General features: G+C 39.6%; 1 protein-coding gene across 1 annotated transcript in view; it reads right to left on the bottom strand.

The window, feature by feature from the left end:
* Nucleotides 1–13,600, bottom strand: part of LOC100495222 (transmembrane protease serine 9-like) — a 28,932-nt gene that overhangs the window by 12,026 nt on the left and 3,306 nt on the right. The window contains exons 2-5 of the mRNA XM_031893376.1: nt 13,390–13,600; nt 12,005–12,276; nt 9,665–9,834; nt 6,399–6,662 (exon numbers count right to left, since the gene is read on the bottom strand). Coding sequence (XP_031749236.1) covers nt 6,399–6,662; nt 9,665–9,834; nt 12,005–12,276; nt 13,390–13,600 — 917 coding nt within the window. The remainder of the gene's footprint in view (nt 1–6,398; nt 6,663–9,664; nt 9,835–12,004; nt 12,277–13,389) is intronic.

Raw genomic sequence — 13,600 nt, 5'->3', positions numbered from 1 at the left:
AGCCCTATTGGGTTTATTTCATGGTTAAATGATTCCCTTTTCTCTGTAATAATAAAACAGTAGCTGTACTTGATCCCAACTAAGATATAATTACCCCTTATTGGGGGCAGAACAGCCCTATTGGGTTTATTTAATGGTTAAATGATTCCCTTTTCTCTGTAATAATAAAACAGTACCTGTACTTGATCCCAACTAAGATATAATTACCCCTTATTGGGGGCAGAACAGCCATATTGGGTTTATTTCATGGTTAAATTATTCCCTTTTCTCTGTATTCCGAGATGTTGTACAATTGATCTTCATTTTTTATTACTTTTAGTTTAATTATTTAACTTTTTTTCAGCAGCTCTCCAGCTTGGAGTTTCAGCAGGTATCTGGTTGCCAGGGTCCAAATTACCTTAGCAACCAGGGAGTGATTTGAATGATTGTTATACGAATAGGAGAGGGACTGAATAGAAAAATAAGTAATAAAAAGTAACAATAACAATAAAACTGGAGCCTCACAGAGCAATAGTTTTTTTTGGCTGGCCCCCATTTACAAGCTGTAAAATAAGCCCAATATGCGCAATGAAAAAAAATTCTAAAAAGTATATATGGGAAAACCTACCTTTTTAAAGCGTATAATCACTACCCGAGCCCTGTGCCCCCTCTCCTGTTACTGGGATGGCTGATAATTCCCTCTGTGCCCAGTCCATGCTTCAGGTTCAGCAAAAAGGAATAGAAAAGGGGTCTTCTGTCTATCATTGCATGCTGGGTATTGTAGTTTTATATTGTTTGTAAGATACAAACTACAGTACCCAGCATGCACTGGGATAGGCATGTCAGAGGGAAAAAAAACTTGGACTAGTTTCCAAACTACAAACCCGCCAAGGCTCCAAAAAAATAGCCCAAATCTGTACCTTGGCGGGTTTGTACTTTGGAAACCCACCTGGGCGTTAAACTAGTAGCCCAATATGGCGGAAAACCCGCCGACCTGGCAACCCTGTTATTGGGTTACTTTGATTTGAAACGGAGGCTTTAAGAATATCTTTTTATATTGGTGAGATGACACTGTATGGGGACATCTAGTGGCTCTTTAATATACTGCAAGCTGGCGTACTATGCCAGTAACAGAGACCATAACTAACCCCCTGCCGTTAGGGTGATAATGGTCCGCTCCGGACATACCTGAGAACTTAATTTATGTCTATGATCTATTCATTTTCGAGTTGTGATCGTGCCATAATTTGTGGATAAACACAATTGCAATTTTTTATTAGTGGTTGTTTATTTCTGAAATATTCACATTTTACCACCTAATAAAAAAACAACAACAACAAGACTGCAGGGAAAAAAACAGCTTCTGATCTAATCCCTGAGCAACATCAGAACCCTTCTCTGTTTTCCTTCTGAAGGGATATCTCTCAGACTATACAATTACAAGAACTAACCAGCAGGTGGCGCTGTTGTTACAAAATTAATTAATTTGTCAGTTAATAAAAATGTAAATAGCTCCGAAACAGAAAAAAATAATAATTTATGTAAATTGCAAAAGTGAATTGGAAACTGCCCTGAGTAATTTTACATTTTTTTTTAAAGGTTTACTTATCCTTTATGTTCTAAAAAAGGACTGATTGATCCCTAAAGAAACGGGTATTATTGACAAAAGACTACAAAAAGTGTCTTTTGTTATTACACAAAAGGATTAATACTGTACAGCTTGTTAAACACAAATATTTACCTAAACAAATATAACAAAAAAATATATTTTACAAACATCGTCACACGTAAATGTATCAAAAATATTCAGTCATTTTTTACGAAATGTATAAATAAAGTCACATTGTGTAGCACAATATCTCACACACACAGTGATGATACACCACAGCTGTAGACCCGACATGGGTAAAAGCACAAGCAGATAAGGCGGGGATGAGGTTGGGGGGGCGGGGAGGAGGCGTGGCTGTGCCATCAAGGGGCGGGGCTATGAATCGCCGATCGCCACGTCAATGTTACTGAATCCTGCCCGGTTTTCCTAGGGATACCGGGCAAGAGGTTTTGACCAGGGCAGCCCTTCCGAAAACTGGGTTGTCCGGGTTAGAATTGGACAGTCAGTTGTCAGGTGGCCATACACGGAGCCCAATATCACCCGCCCATAGGTGGGGATTAGTGATGAGCAAATTTTTTCGGCAGGCATGGATTTGCAGCGAATTTCCACATTTCTCCATTGACGAATTGTTTTGCAAAACTTCCGGGAAAATTTGCAGCGGAAAAATTAGTTGCGCCAAATTGTTTTTTTTTGTTGTTGTTGCATGTCAAATTTGGGGCCGCCTCGTCAAATTGGGTGCTGTCGTGTCAAATCGGGCACGGTTGCGTCAAATTGGGCGCCGTCATGGCAAACTGGGCGCCATCACGTCAAATTGAGCGCCATTGCGGAAAAAGGGGCACTGTCGGGTTAAAAAAACATGGGCGACAAAAATATACAAGGGCGAAAAAATTGTGCAAAAACTGAGTTTCGTGAATTTTTCGCCATTTTGCAAATTTTCTTGTTGCGTCAAAAAAAGGATGCGTTCGCGTCAAATTGGGCGCTGTTGCGTCAAAAAAGGTCCCCGTCGCGGCAAATTGGGTGCCGTCGCAGAAAAAAGGCCTGTGGTCGCGTCAAATCAGTCGTGGTCGCGTAAAAAAACGCGGGCAAAAAAAAATATACGTGGGCCACAAAAATAGATGCGGGCGACAAAATATAGACGCAGATGACAAAAAATTGTGCGACAAATGCGAACTTTAAGGCGAAACGAGACAGATTTGCTCATCACTAGTGGGGATATCAGGATAAGATCCACTCGCTTGCCGACCTCACCAAATGAGCGGATCTTAGCGTGTATGGCCACCTATAGTCAAGTAGATCATTTGAAAGTTCTTCTGTCAGGAATTTTGTAGAAGTAATGCTTGCAACAAAAGGCACCATTTATGCCACATTTTGTAAAGTAAAATGCATGTAAACCAAATGCATTTGCTGCATTAAACAAGTAAAAAACTGCATTCTATAAACACAAAAAATATATGAAAAAAATCTTTCTTTAACAAAAATGAATTTTGTCATCACAAAATGGTGTTTTCAGGCTCAATTAACCATTAATTCATTTTCATGCTTCAAAATGTCTTTTGCCGTTGGCATTAGTGACATTTGCACCACATTTTGTAACATCAAATGCATTTCTTAAAAGCAAAACCCATGCTCCGAATTCTCTGCTTGCAAAATATTATTTTGATGACAAAATCCATTTCACAAGCACAAAATAAAAACTGTAAACAAAAAAAAAATGTTTTAAACATAAAACTACATTCCCTGAACACAAACACTATTTGTTTTCAGAAAATTTTGTGCTCACTTAATTCATTTAGTAATAATAAAATGATATGTTCCAGCTTAAACAATTCTTGAATTTTATTTTATCAATTAGGATTCTGATTCAGTTCGTTATTTGGCTGAATCCCTTACGATCGATTCGGGGGTTCGGCCGAATCTGAAAAACAGGGTTCGGTGCATCCCTAATTTTTTTTGCCAGTGGCTGGTGGGAATGAGAATTCATCATTTACAACTTATTATGTAATATTAAGGGGCAGATTTATCAAAATATGAGATTGGAGTTCACCACAAAAAAAACTCACCCAGTATTAGTGATGAGCGAATCTGTCCCGTTTCACTTTGGCGAAAAATTTGTGGAACAGTAGGAAATTTGCAAAACAATGAAATACATGAAACACTTTTGTCAAATATTTTTTTTGTCGTGTGTGTCTTTTTTTCACGCTTCAAAATAGGCACAGTTGCGTCAAAAATGAACGTGGTCGTGTCAAAATAGGAGTGGTCGCATCAAAAATAGACATGGTCACGTCAAAATGGGAGTGGTCACGTGAAAAATAGACGTGACCACTCCCATTTTGACGTGACCATGTCTTTTTTTGACGCAACCAGTCCCATGTTGACGCGACCACGGCTATTTTTGATGCAACCGTGCCTATTTTGATGCGACCGTGACTTTTTTTGATGCACAAAAATTTTTTTTGCAGAGGATTTCCGCTAAACAATTCGCCAATGTTGAAATGCTGAAATTCGCTGCAAATCCATGCCTGGCAAGAAAATTCGCTCATCACTACTTTCTATGCGTTAAATATATTTCCTAAAGATAAAATTCATGCACTGCATTTTGTACCAAAAAAATTTTTTAAAAACAAAACACATTTCATAAAAACAATTGTAGAAAAACTATAAATTCGAAATAAACAGTTTTGAACAAAAATGCAGTCTCTGAATATACATTTTTAATATAAAAATGTTTTGCTGCCATAATTAATACGGAATTAATACTGAATCTCTGCTAAAATCATTATTGTTTTTTTTGCTCACTATTTTGATTTTGTGCCGACCAAATTCATTTTGTGATCACAAAATTCAATTTTTCAGCTTGATAAATATTCAATGATTTTCTTTACATTATATTGTGCTAAATGCTGTGCCGGCTCTTACGGATGTTGCACTTCAGCCAGAATCCTACCAACTCAGACAACTGCTGCCCTCGAATGACATTTTTCCCCATGTTTGCACACATTGTTATTATTTATGCCACAAATGCACAGCATTGTGGGAAACCATGGCGCATTATAAAACAACTACAGACATTATTAAAAAATATAAAGTATTTATAATATACTGCCCATAAAAAAAATAAATTTGCTTCGACAAAAATTCATGAAACTGCAGAAAAATTTGTGAAACGGAAAAAATTGCCAAAAGGTTTTTTGACAGGTGCAACTTTTTCTGGCACGACGACAACTTTTTCCTCACTCTGAAAATTTTTTCCATGGCAAATATTTGTGCTTGCTTCGTGAAAAAATCCACCAATGTCGAAATACAGAATTTCACTGCCAATCCATGCCTGGCGAAAAACTTTGCTCATCACTAATTGATACTGGAACTCTTGGTATATCGATGTAACTACCAGTACAGGTATGGGATCCCTTATCCGGAAACCATTATCCAAACAGCTCAGAATTAAGGATAGCCTGTCTCCCATAGACTCCAATTTCAGGGAATAATTCTTGATCCAAACTAAGATATAATTACCCCTTATTAGGGGCAGAACAGCCCTATTGGGTATATTTAATGGTTAAATGATTCCCTTTTCTCTGTAATAATAAAACAGTACCTGTACTTGATCCCAACTAAGATATAATTACCCCTTATTGGGGGCAGAACAGCCCTATTGGGTTTATTTCATGGTTAAATGATTCCCTTTTCTCTGTAATAATAAAACAGTACCTGTACTTGATCCCAACTAAGATATAATTACCCCTTATTGGGGGCAGAACAGCCCTATTGGGTTTATTTCATGGTTAAATGATTCCCTTTTCTCTGTAATAATAAAACAGTACCTGTACTTGATCCCAACTAAGATATAATTACCCCTTATTGGGGGCAGAACAGCCCTATTGGGTTTATTTCATGGTTAAATGATTCCCTTTTATCTGTAATAATAAAACAGTACCTGTACTTGATCCAAACTAAGATATAATTACCCCTTATTGGGGCAGAACAGCTCTATTGGGTTTATTTAATGGTTAAATGATTCCCTTTTCTCTGTAATAATAAAACAGTACCTGTACTTGATCCCAACTAAGATATAATTACCCCTTATTGGGGGCAGAACAGTCCTATTGGGTTTATTTAATGGTTAAATGATTCCCTTTTCTCTGTAATAATAAAACAGTACCTGTACTTGATCCCAACTAAGATATAATTACCCCTTATTGGGGGCAGAACAGCCCTATTGGGTTTATTTCATGGTTAAATGATTCCCTTTTCTCTGTAATAATAAAACAGTACCTGTACTTGATCCCAACTAAGATATAATTACCCCTTATTGGGGGAAGAACAGCCCTATTGGGTTTATTTAATGGTTAAATGATTCCCTTTTCTCTGTAATAATAAAACAGTACCTGTACTTGATCCCAACTAAGATATAATTACCCCTTATTGGGGGCAGAACAGCCCTATTGGGTTTATTTAATGGTTAAATGATTCCCTTTTCTCTATAATAATAAAACAGTACCTGTACTTGATCCCAACTAAGATATGGAAAGATCCCTTATCTGAAAAACCCCTAGGCCCAAGCATTCTGGATAAAAAGTCCCATACCTGTATATGCCAGATTTTACTCTTCATTACACCATTATCGAAAAGAAATCCAAACATAGGGATCTGCCTGAGTTTTGCTGATCATTAAGACCTAAAATCATCTTTTGTTTTCACATGTATATAGACATATCCAAGTCTATACATCTCAGAGGGAGGATTGCTGAGAAATTCATATTTTTGTATCCAAAATAGTCCAACGCATAGTTGTCCCAGACGGGATGTTTCACCAGACATTCAAAAGCAAACAAACTCCAAGCAAGATGGCGGATGCCTTTAGAACGGATGACGATGATGGTGATGATGATGATGTTGATGATGAGAAAGATGTAAAACGGATATCACTACGCGCCGAGATCCACGATTCATAAGCTGGTACAAAAGTATAAACACCGGGTCGGTTTTTAGCGGCACATCCTTCTCCCCAACTCACAATACCGGCCTGATACCAGATCCCTTGTATCTGACAGACTAGTGGCCCCCCGGAGTCTCCCTGTAATGGAAACAAAGAGAATGTAAGTAACCATGAAATAAACCCAATAGGGCTGTTCTGCCCCCAATAAGGGGTAATTATATCTTAGTTGGGATCAAGTACAGGTACTGTTTTATTATTACAGAGAAAAGGGAATCATTTAACCATGAAATAAACCCAATAGGACTGTTCTGCCCCCAATAAGGGGTAATTATATCTTAGTTGGGATGAAGTACAGGTACTGTTTTATTATTACAGAGAAAAGGGAATCATTTAACCATTAAATAAACCCAATAGGGCTGTTCTGCCCCCAATAAGGGGTAATTATATCTTAGTTGGGATCAAGTACAGATACTGTTTTATTATTACAGAGAAAAGGGAATCATTTAACCATGAAATAAACCCAATAGGACTGTTCTGCCCCCAATAAGGGGTAATTATATCTTAGTTGGGATCAAGTACAGGTACTGTTTTATTATTACAGAGAAAAGGGAATCATTTAACCATGAAATAAACCCAATAGGGCTGTTCTGCCCCCAATAAGGGGTAATTATATCTTAGTTGGGATCAAGTACAGATACTGTTTTATTATTACAGAGAAAAGGGAATCATTTAACCATTAAATAAACCCAATAGGGCTGTTCTGCCCCCAATAAGGGGTAATTATATCTTAGTTGGGATCAAGTACAGGTACTGTTTTATTATTACAGAGAAAAGGGAATCATTTAACCATGAAATAAACCCAATAGGACTGTTCTGCCCCCAATAAGGGGTAATTATATCTTAGTTGGGATCAAGTACAGGTACTGTTTTATTATTACAGAGAAAAGGGAATCATTTAACCATGAAATAAACCCAATAGGACTGTTCTGCCCCCAATAAGGGGTAATTATATCTTAGTTGGGATCAAGTACAGGTACTGTTTTATTATTACAGAGAAAAGGGAATCATTTAACCATGAAATAAACCCAATAGGACTGTTCTGCCCCCAATAAGGGGTAATTATATCTTAGTTGGGATCAAGTACAGGTACTGTTTTATTATTACAGAGAAAAGGGAATCATTTAACCATGAAATAAACCCAATAGGACTGTTCTGCCCCCAATAAGGGGTAATTATATCTTAGTTGGGATCAAGTACAGGTACTGTTTTATTATTACAGAGAAAAGGGAATCATTTAACCATGAAATAAACCCAATAGGGCTGTTCTGCCCCCAATAAGGGGTAATTATATCTTAGTTGGGATCAAGTACAGATACTGTTTTATTATTACAGAGAAAAGGGAATCATTTAACCATTAAATAAACCCAATAGGGCTGTTCTGCCCCAATAAGGGGTAATTATATCTTAGTTGGGATCAAGTACAGGTACTGTTTTGCGCAAAAAATCTGCCAAAGGTGAAATGGGGAATTTCGCTGTGAACCCCAAAATTTTGCTCATCACTAATAGAGACCTCCACTTATAGCTGCCAGTGTCTCAGGCTAATAAATAAGAATAAGGTTCTTATAAGATGGGTTGGAGCATGTGATTAAACATATTCCCCGCCCATAAGGGGAAATAGCCCTTGTAGAGAGGGTAAGTATAAAGCAGATTGATCCTTAGCTGCACTGTTCAACGTTGCCTATAATAAGAGACATTTTTCTAGAAATAACAGATACAATATATTTCCTACATTGTTCTTTTGGAAACAGAAAAATAAAGGCAAAGTAAAGATATGTTGGGCAGCTGCAAAGGCACTAACGTGGGGATATTGGTGCTTTTAGCTTTATACTGTATTATTGTCTAAGAAAGAAGAGAATTCTTTTCCCTGAAGAGCATTACAAGTCCTCCTAGCAACCAACTAATTGGTGAATTCTGTTTCCACAGAGATAAAAAAAATTCCAAATCTCCGTAGAGTTAACTAATATTGTTCCATTCACCCATTGCCATCTACTGGTAAGTCCATAGCATGAAAAGAAACAAATGCGCACTCATGGGGCAGATTTACTAGATTTACTCATTTTAAAATTCGAATAAACGTGTTTCCACGAATGTCCGGCATTTATTAAAAAATCTGAAATGAAAAAATCCCCACAGAAGCAGAAAAGTTGCAGAAATTGCTAATTTTTTGGGAAAAATCCAAAATCTCTACATGATTTCGGGAAATTTTAGCTGGTGAATTGTTGGGTTCGGATTTATAGCCGTGTGGACGCAAAGTAAGGGGCCAATTCACCAAGTACGAATCCGAATCACGAAATTCGATCATTTCTGATGATCGTAAATTTAACGAAAATTCTTTTCGTTTGAATACGAAAATTACTTATTTACGATCCAAAAGTTCCAAAATTTTAGTATTGAAACGATCATTTGTGAACGGCGGGAAAACCTTTCTGACTTTTGAACCTTCAGTGCATGATTTTGGAAGCCTCCGAAGCTTGAATGAATCAAAACGTTCTTACTCGTTTCAACAAAAACGATTTTGTTGCACAAATTGTCGCAAAGTAGGAAAAAGTCGTACAAATTAATAGAAAAATTGCAGAAAATACGCACAGTTCTAAAACGTCGAAAAAATATGAACTTTTTGTATTCGGACTCAATCGTACATTGATGAATGTGCCCCTAAATCTTGTAAAAGTCTCAACATCATTTTTCTGCAAGTTTTATCGCTAATCCGAATCAGAATAAGAAAAGAAAAACATCTGACAGTTAGTAAATGACCCCCATAGTGTAAATGCTTCCATGAATAGGTGCGTTTCTTCTCATCCTATTGACTTTGTCAGTACTTGCCATTACATTACATTAACTGTTCCCATCACAGAAATGATTAGCACCACTCGTGCAACCTGCTAAGGATAATGAGCCACAGGGGAGTGAGACAGGCCTATGGGAATTATGGGAGGAGTCTAGTAATAAAGATAGTGGAGAATATAATATGGGCTTTGTAAGAAGAAGACATGACGTTTGTAAGGCAAAAAAAGCTATGACATATGTAGATGAGATACACACTGGGACCAGGAATGGCCTTCAGAAGATACAACACTCACTTGACAACCATCTTTTTGTCCAACTTGGTAGCCGGCACAGATCTGGTCATTTTGGATCAGAACTTCACTGTTACTGATGATGGAGTTGATATGGTACATCTTGTCACATACATCCCTGCCGATGAGTGGCACCATCACCTTCTGAAGAGTTGCTGGATATTGCAGTGAAACTGGGGAGGAACAAAGTTGATGATTAGTTTGTAAATACTTATGAAAGCCTCTAGATACAGCCATGGGGACACCTGCCTGAATGTGACCAAGGGCCATTCACTCCCTGATTCTACTCCCCCATCTAATGCCTCTCTAACTCTGGCACCATATATTTGATACCAAAATATCAAGATACCAAGAGCCCCTAAAGAAAAAAAAAAATCAGATGTCATTGCAGTATTATCTACCTTACCTTCCACATCAACTAATGGTATCTAAGCCCGCTTAGCCCTCCCCCTGTCTATATAAGGACAGGGTCGGATGGGGCGCCGGGACAACGGAAAAAATCCTGGTGGGCCCCAGCCCTAGTGGGCCCCGGTGGCCCAGACCCGACCCTTGTAGGTGCTCCCCCTGCCCAACCGTTCCTCCCCTGAGCGAGCGTAAGTTTAATGTGTTGGGCAGGGGGAGAGCCGACAAGGGTCGGGTCTGGGCCACTGGGGCCCACTAGGGTGGGGTAGGAGACCCTGTCGGGGGTTAGGGGGGCCCCTGCAGGGGGGTTAGGGGACGCAGCTGGCAGGGGCAACTTCACCCCCCAGTCTGGCCCTATATAAGGACTGGTGGCATCATAGAGAAGTCTCCCCCATATTTGGAAGAAATTGGCAACTTTGGAGCCTTTTTTCCCATAAAGTACAGATGTAGCATAATAGAAAGGAGCTTGGCTAACAACGTAGGGCAATGTATAAACGCCTCAACCACAATGTAATTTGACCATCCCAATGCATTATGGCGAATGTTTCACAAAATTTTCCGCAACTTTTATGCGAAGCAAATTGCTGCAAGATTGCTTATTACTAATGAGAAATGAAAATGCTTCAACAATGTGAAAATAAAATTCTGCCTAAAGGAAGAATGGAAAATATTACCTGAATTTGATCTTTGATAAATCTTCCCCCATGTCGGGACTATTTAATAACTTAACTACCTAAAGTTTTCTACAAAGCTTTGTATGACCATATTATTTCAACTCCCCAGATATCAGCTACTTGTGTACCCTACTGCTTAGGGCAGGGATCCTCAACTAGTGGCTCACCAACCCCTTTGAAGTTGCTCCCAAGTACGTGCCCATTTCTGGCTTGGAGACAAGTTTTGGAAGCATAGAGAAACAGTTTTACTCCAGAGCCTCCTGCAGGCCAGCAGTCCCCATGGGGATACCAAATAGCCAATCATAGTCTGTATTTGGCATCCCCAAGGAACCCTTTTCATGCTTGTGTGGCTCCCCAACACTTTTTACTTCTGGGTGTATTGCGCGAGTAAAAAAGGTTGGAGATCCCTGGCTTAGCGTATAACTCAGGGGTGGGCAATATGTTGATCGCGGTCCACCAGATCCCCCATGGATTTCTGGCGATCAAGCCGGGGATGCGGAAGTGCTGCGTGAATGCGTACGTATGCTGTGTTGTGTACGTACGGAGTCACACCACACTTCCACATCGGTCCGGTCGATCGCGACCGCAAAAAGTGTGCCCACCCCTGGTCTTACTACTTTATCAATCCACTTTCTTGGACTTCCTTCCTTCAGGGCATAGACAGGAGTCTGCTCAGTTTGCTCCTCTTTCCCTTCTCCCCCTCCCATCAGAATTCACTCCCCCTCCCAACTCTGTGTAATCTGAGCTACCAGCAGCCAGAGCTGCAGCAGGAAGCTACTAAGACCGGGCTAAAATGGCAGCTGCTATCTTAAGCAAACACAGGGAACTTCTAGGGCTGTTTACTCAGATATGGTAAAGCTTTCTGCAGGATAAATATATGGTTCTAGCTTGTACTAATGTGGCTAATCTATTGGCAGTAAAATACCATAGTGCCTTTCCTTCACGTTTAAACCTTCAGAGGCTCTACTACCTCATATATCAGGCTGTCTGACTTCAAACCTTAGCCCTACTTTATCACCCCATGCTCAATGTCAGCGGTTCTCAACCTTCCTAATGCCGCGACCCTTTAATACAGTTCCTCATGTTGTGGTGACCCCAACCATAAAATTATTCCTAAGACCATCGGAAATATGTGTTTTCCAATGGTCTTAGGCGACCCCTGGGGCCCCCAAAGGGGTCCCAACCCACAGGTTGAGAACCGTGGCTCTATAGATATATAGTCATTCATTGTTCTTGAATCGTTGGTCATTAGCACTTCAACACTTACCCCCAGAGCCAATCTCTCCCCATCCTGTTACCCAGCATTGAGTCCCAGGGGGGAATGTGGCCGTAGCAGTCGGCATGCATATTGGGAGAATGTATTCGGTATATTTAATGGGGCTAGACAGCTTCAATAAAGCAATATCTCCACTCGCGCCGGGGCCATCAAACTGGGAGTTCACGTAGATGGCGGTAACCTTGATTGTGATCTCATGTGGGTTCTTCACATACAGTTGGTACGCGCCAAGACGGACTCCATAACCAGATGGCATGTCGGGGCTGGAAGAGAAAGTAGGTTCTGTATCAGGCAATGGAACAATGGAAAAAAGTCCAGTTTGATGAGAAGAACTGATCATTTATCATATGAAAACACCATCCAAGTATAAGGGGAAATAGAGAATTAAATCGGGAAATACGTTTTCTGCATCAAAGTGAATCCTAATTCACTTCTTTATTTCCCCATAGAAGGCCGTTGAGTTTTTATGGGCTTATTTAAAGTGACAGGTCACTATTAGCGATGAGCAAAATGTTTTCATCGGGTATGTATTCGTGGTGAATTTCTGAGTTTTGCCATTGGTCATTGGCATGGCAACCACGTCACAATTTTTTCATGGCCGTCATTTTTCTATTTTGCAAATTTTCCACCATTTCGCTAAATTTTTCAGCGTTTCATCAATTTTCCGACCTAGCGAAATGGGACTGATTCGCTCATCACCATTAGCCTTTCAAATAAAGAATTGCTGATCCTGGCAGCCAAGAATTTTCTGAAAACAGCCCGATAGTGATGAGCGAATCTGTCCCATTTCACTTTGCGAAACTGTAAAAAAAAAAAGGCAAAATGGCAAAAAATTAGCAAAATGCAGTACCACGCAACTATTTTTAATGTGACCACGCCTTTTTTAAAGTGGCCACGTCTTTTTTTTACGTGGTCACGTCCTTTTTATGTGACGGTGCCTTTTTTTTGCCATGACCACATCTTTTTTTGATATGACTGCAATTTTTTTGCAGCGAAATTCGGAATTTTGCTTCGAATTCCTGCCTGGTGAAAAAAATCGCTCATCGCTACAGCCAGACAATTAACTGCTTTCAATAGCGATCAAATCAACAAAAATGGCAGCAAATGTATTGTATATATATTAGGAAGTTGCTTAGAATGACATTCTTGGGGTCCAGCAACATAGAGAGGATAAAAAAAACACCACTGGGCAAATTTGCCCATGGGCAGTAACCCATAGCAACCAATATATGATTGACATTATTGAGTCAGGTGCAGGTAGGACAATGAATGAAGCAATTTGATTGGTTACCAGGGGTTACTGCCCACAGACAAACTTGCCCCGTGTTGGTAAATGACCTTCCTTTGGAAGAATGCAGATCAGAATATACACTTACTGTTCAATGCAGTGGGCCGCTGTCAGAATCCACTGGTCAGAGACTATGGACCCTCCACAAATATGGCTGCCATTAAACTCTAAGCTGATCTGCCAAGGCCATGCTCCTTGCCTAGTGTCGGTTCCTCCAACAATCCTACTGGAAAACACTGGATTCCCGCATAGAGGAGGGGCAGCTGTGATGATGCTGGGCTGGGATGTGTTGGGTGAAA

This window comes from Xenopus tropicalis, chromosome 9, assembly GCF_000004195.4.
Source record: "Xenopus tropicalis strain Nigerian chromosome 9, UCB_Xtro_10.0, whole genome shotgun sequence".
In the NCBI taxonomy this organism is placed as follows: domain Eukaryota; kingdom Metazoa; phylum Chordata; class Amphibia; order Anura; family Pipidae; genus Xenopus; species Xenopus tropicalis.
This window is presented reverse-complemented; position numbering and strand designations above follow the sequence as displayed.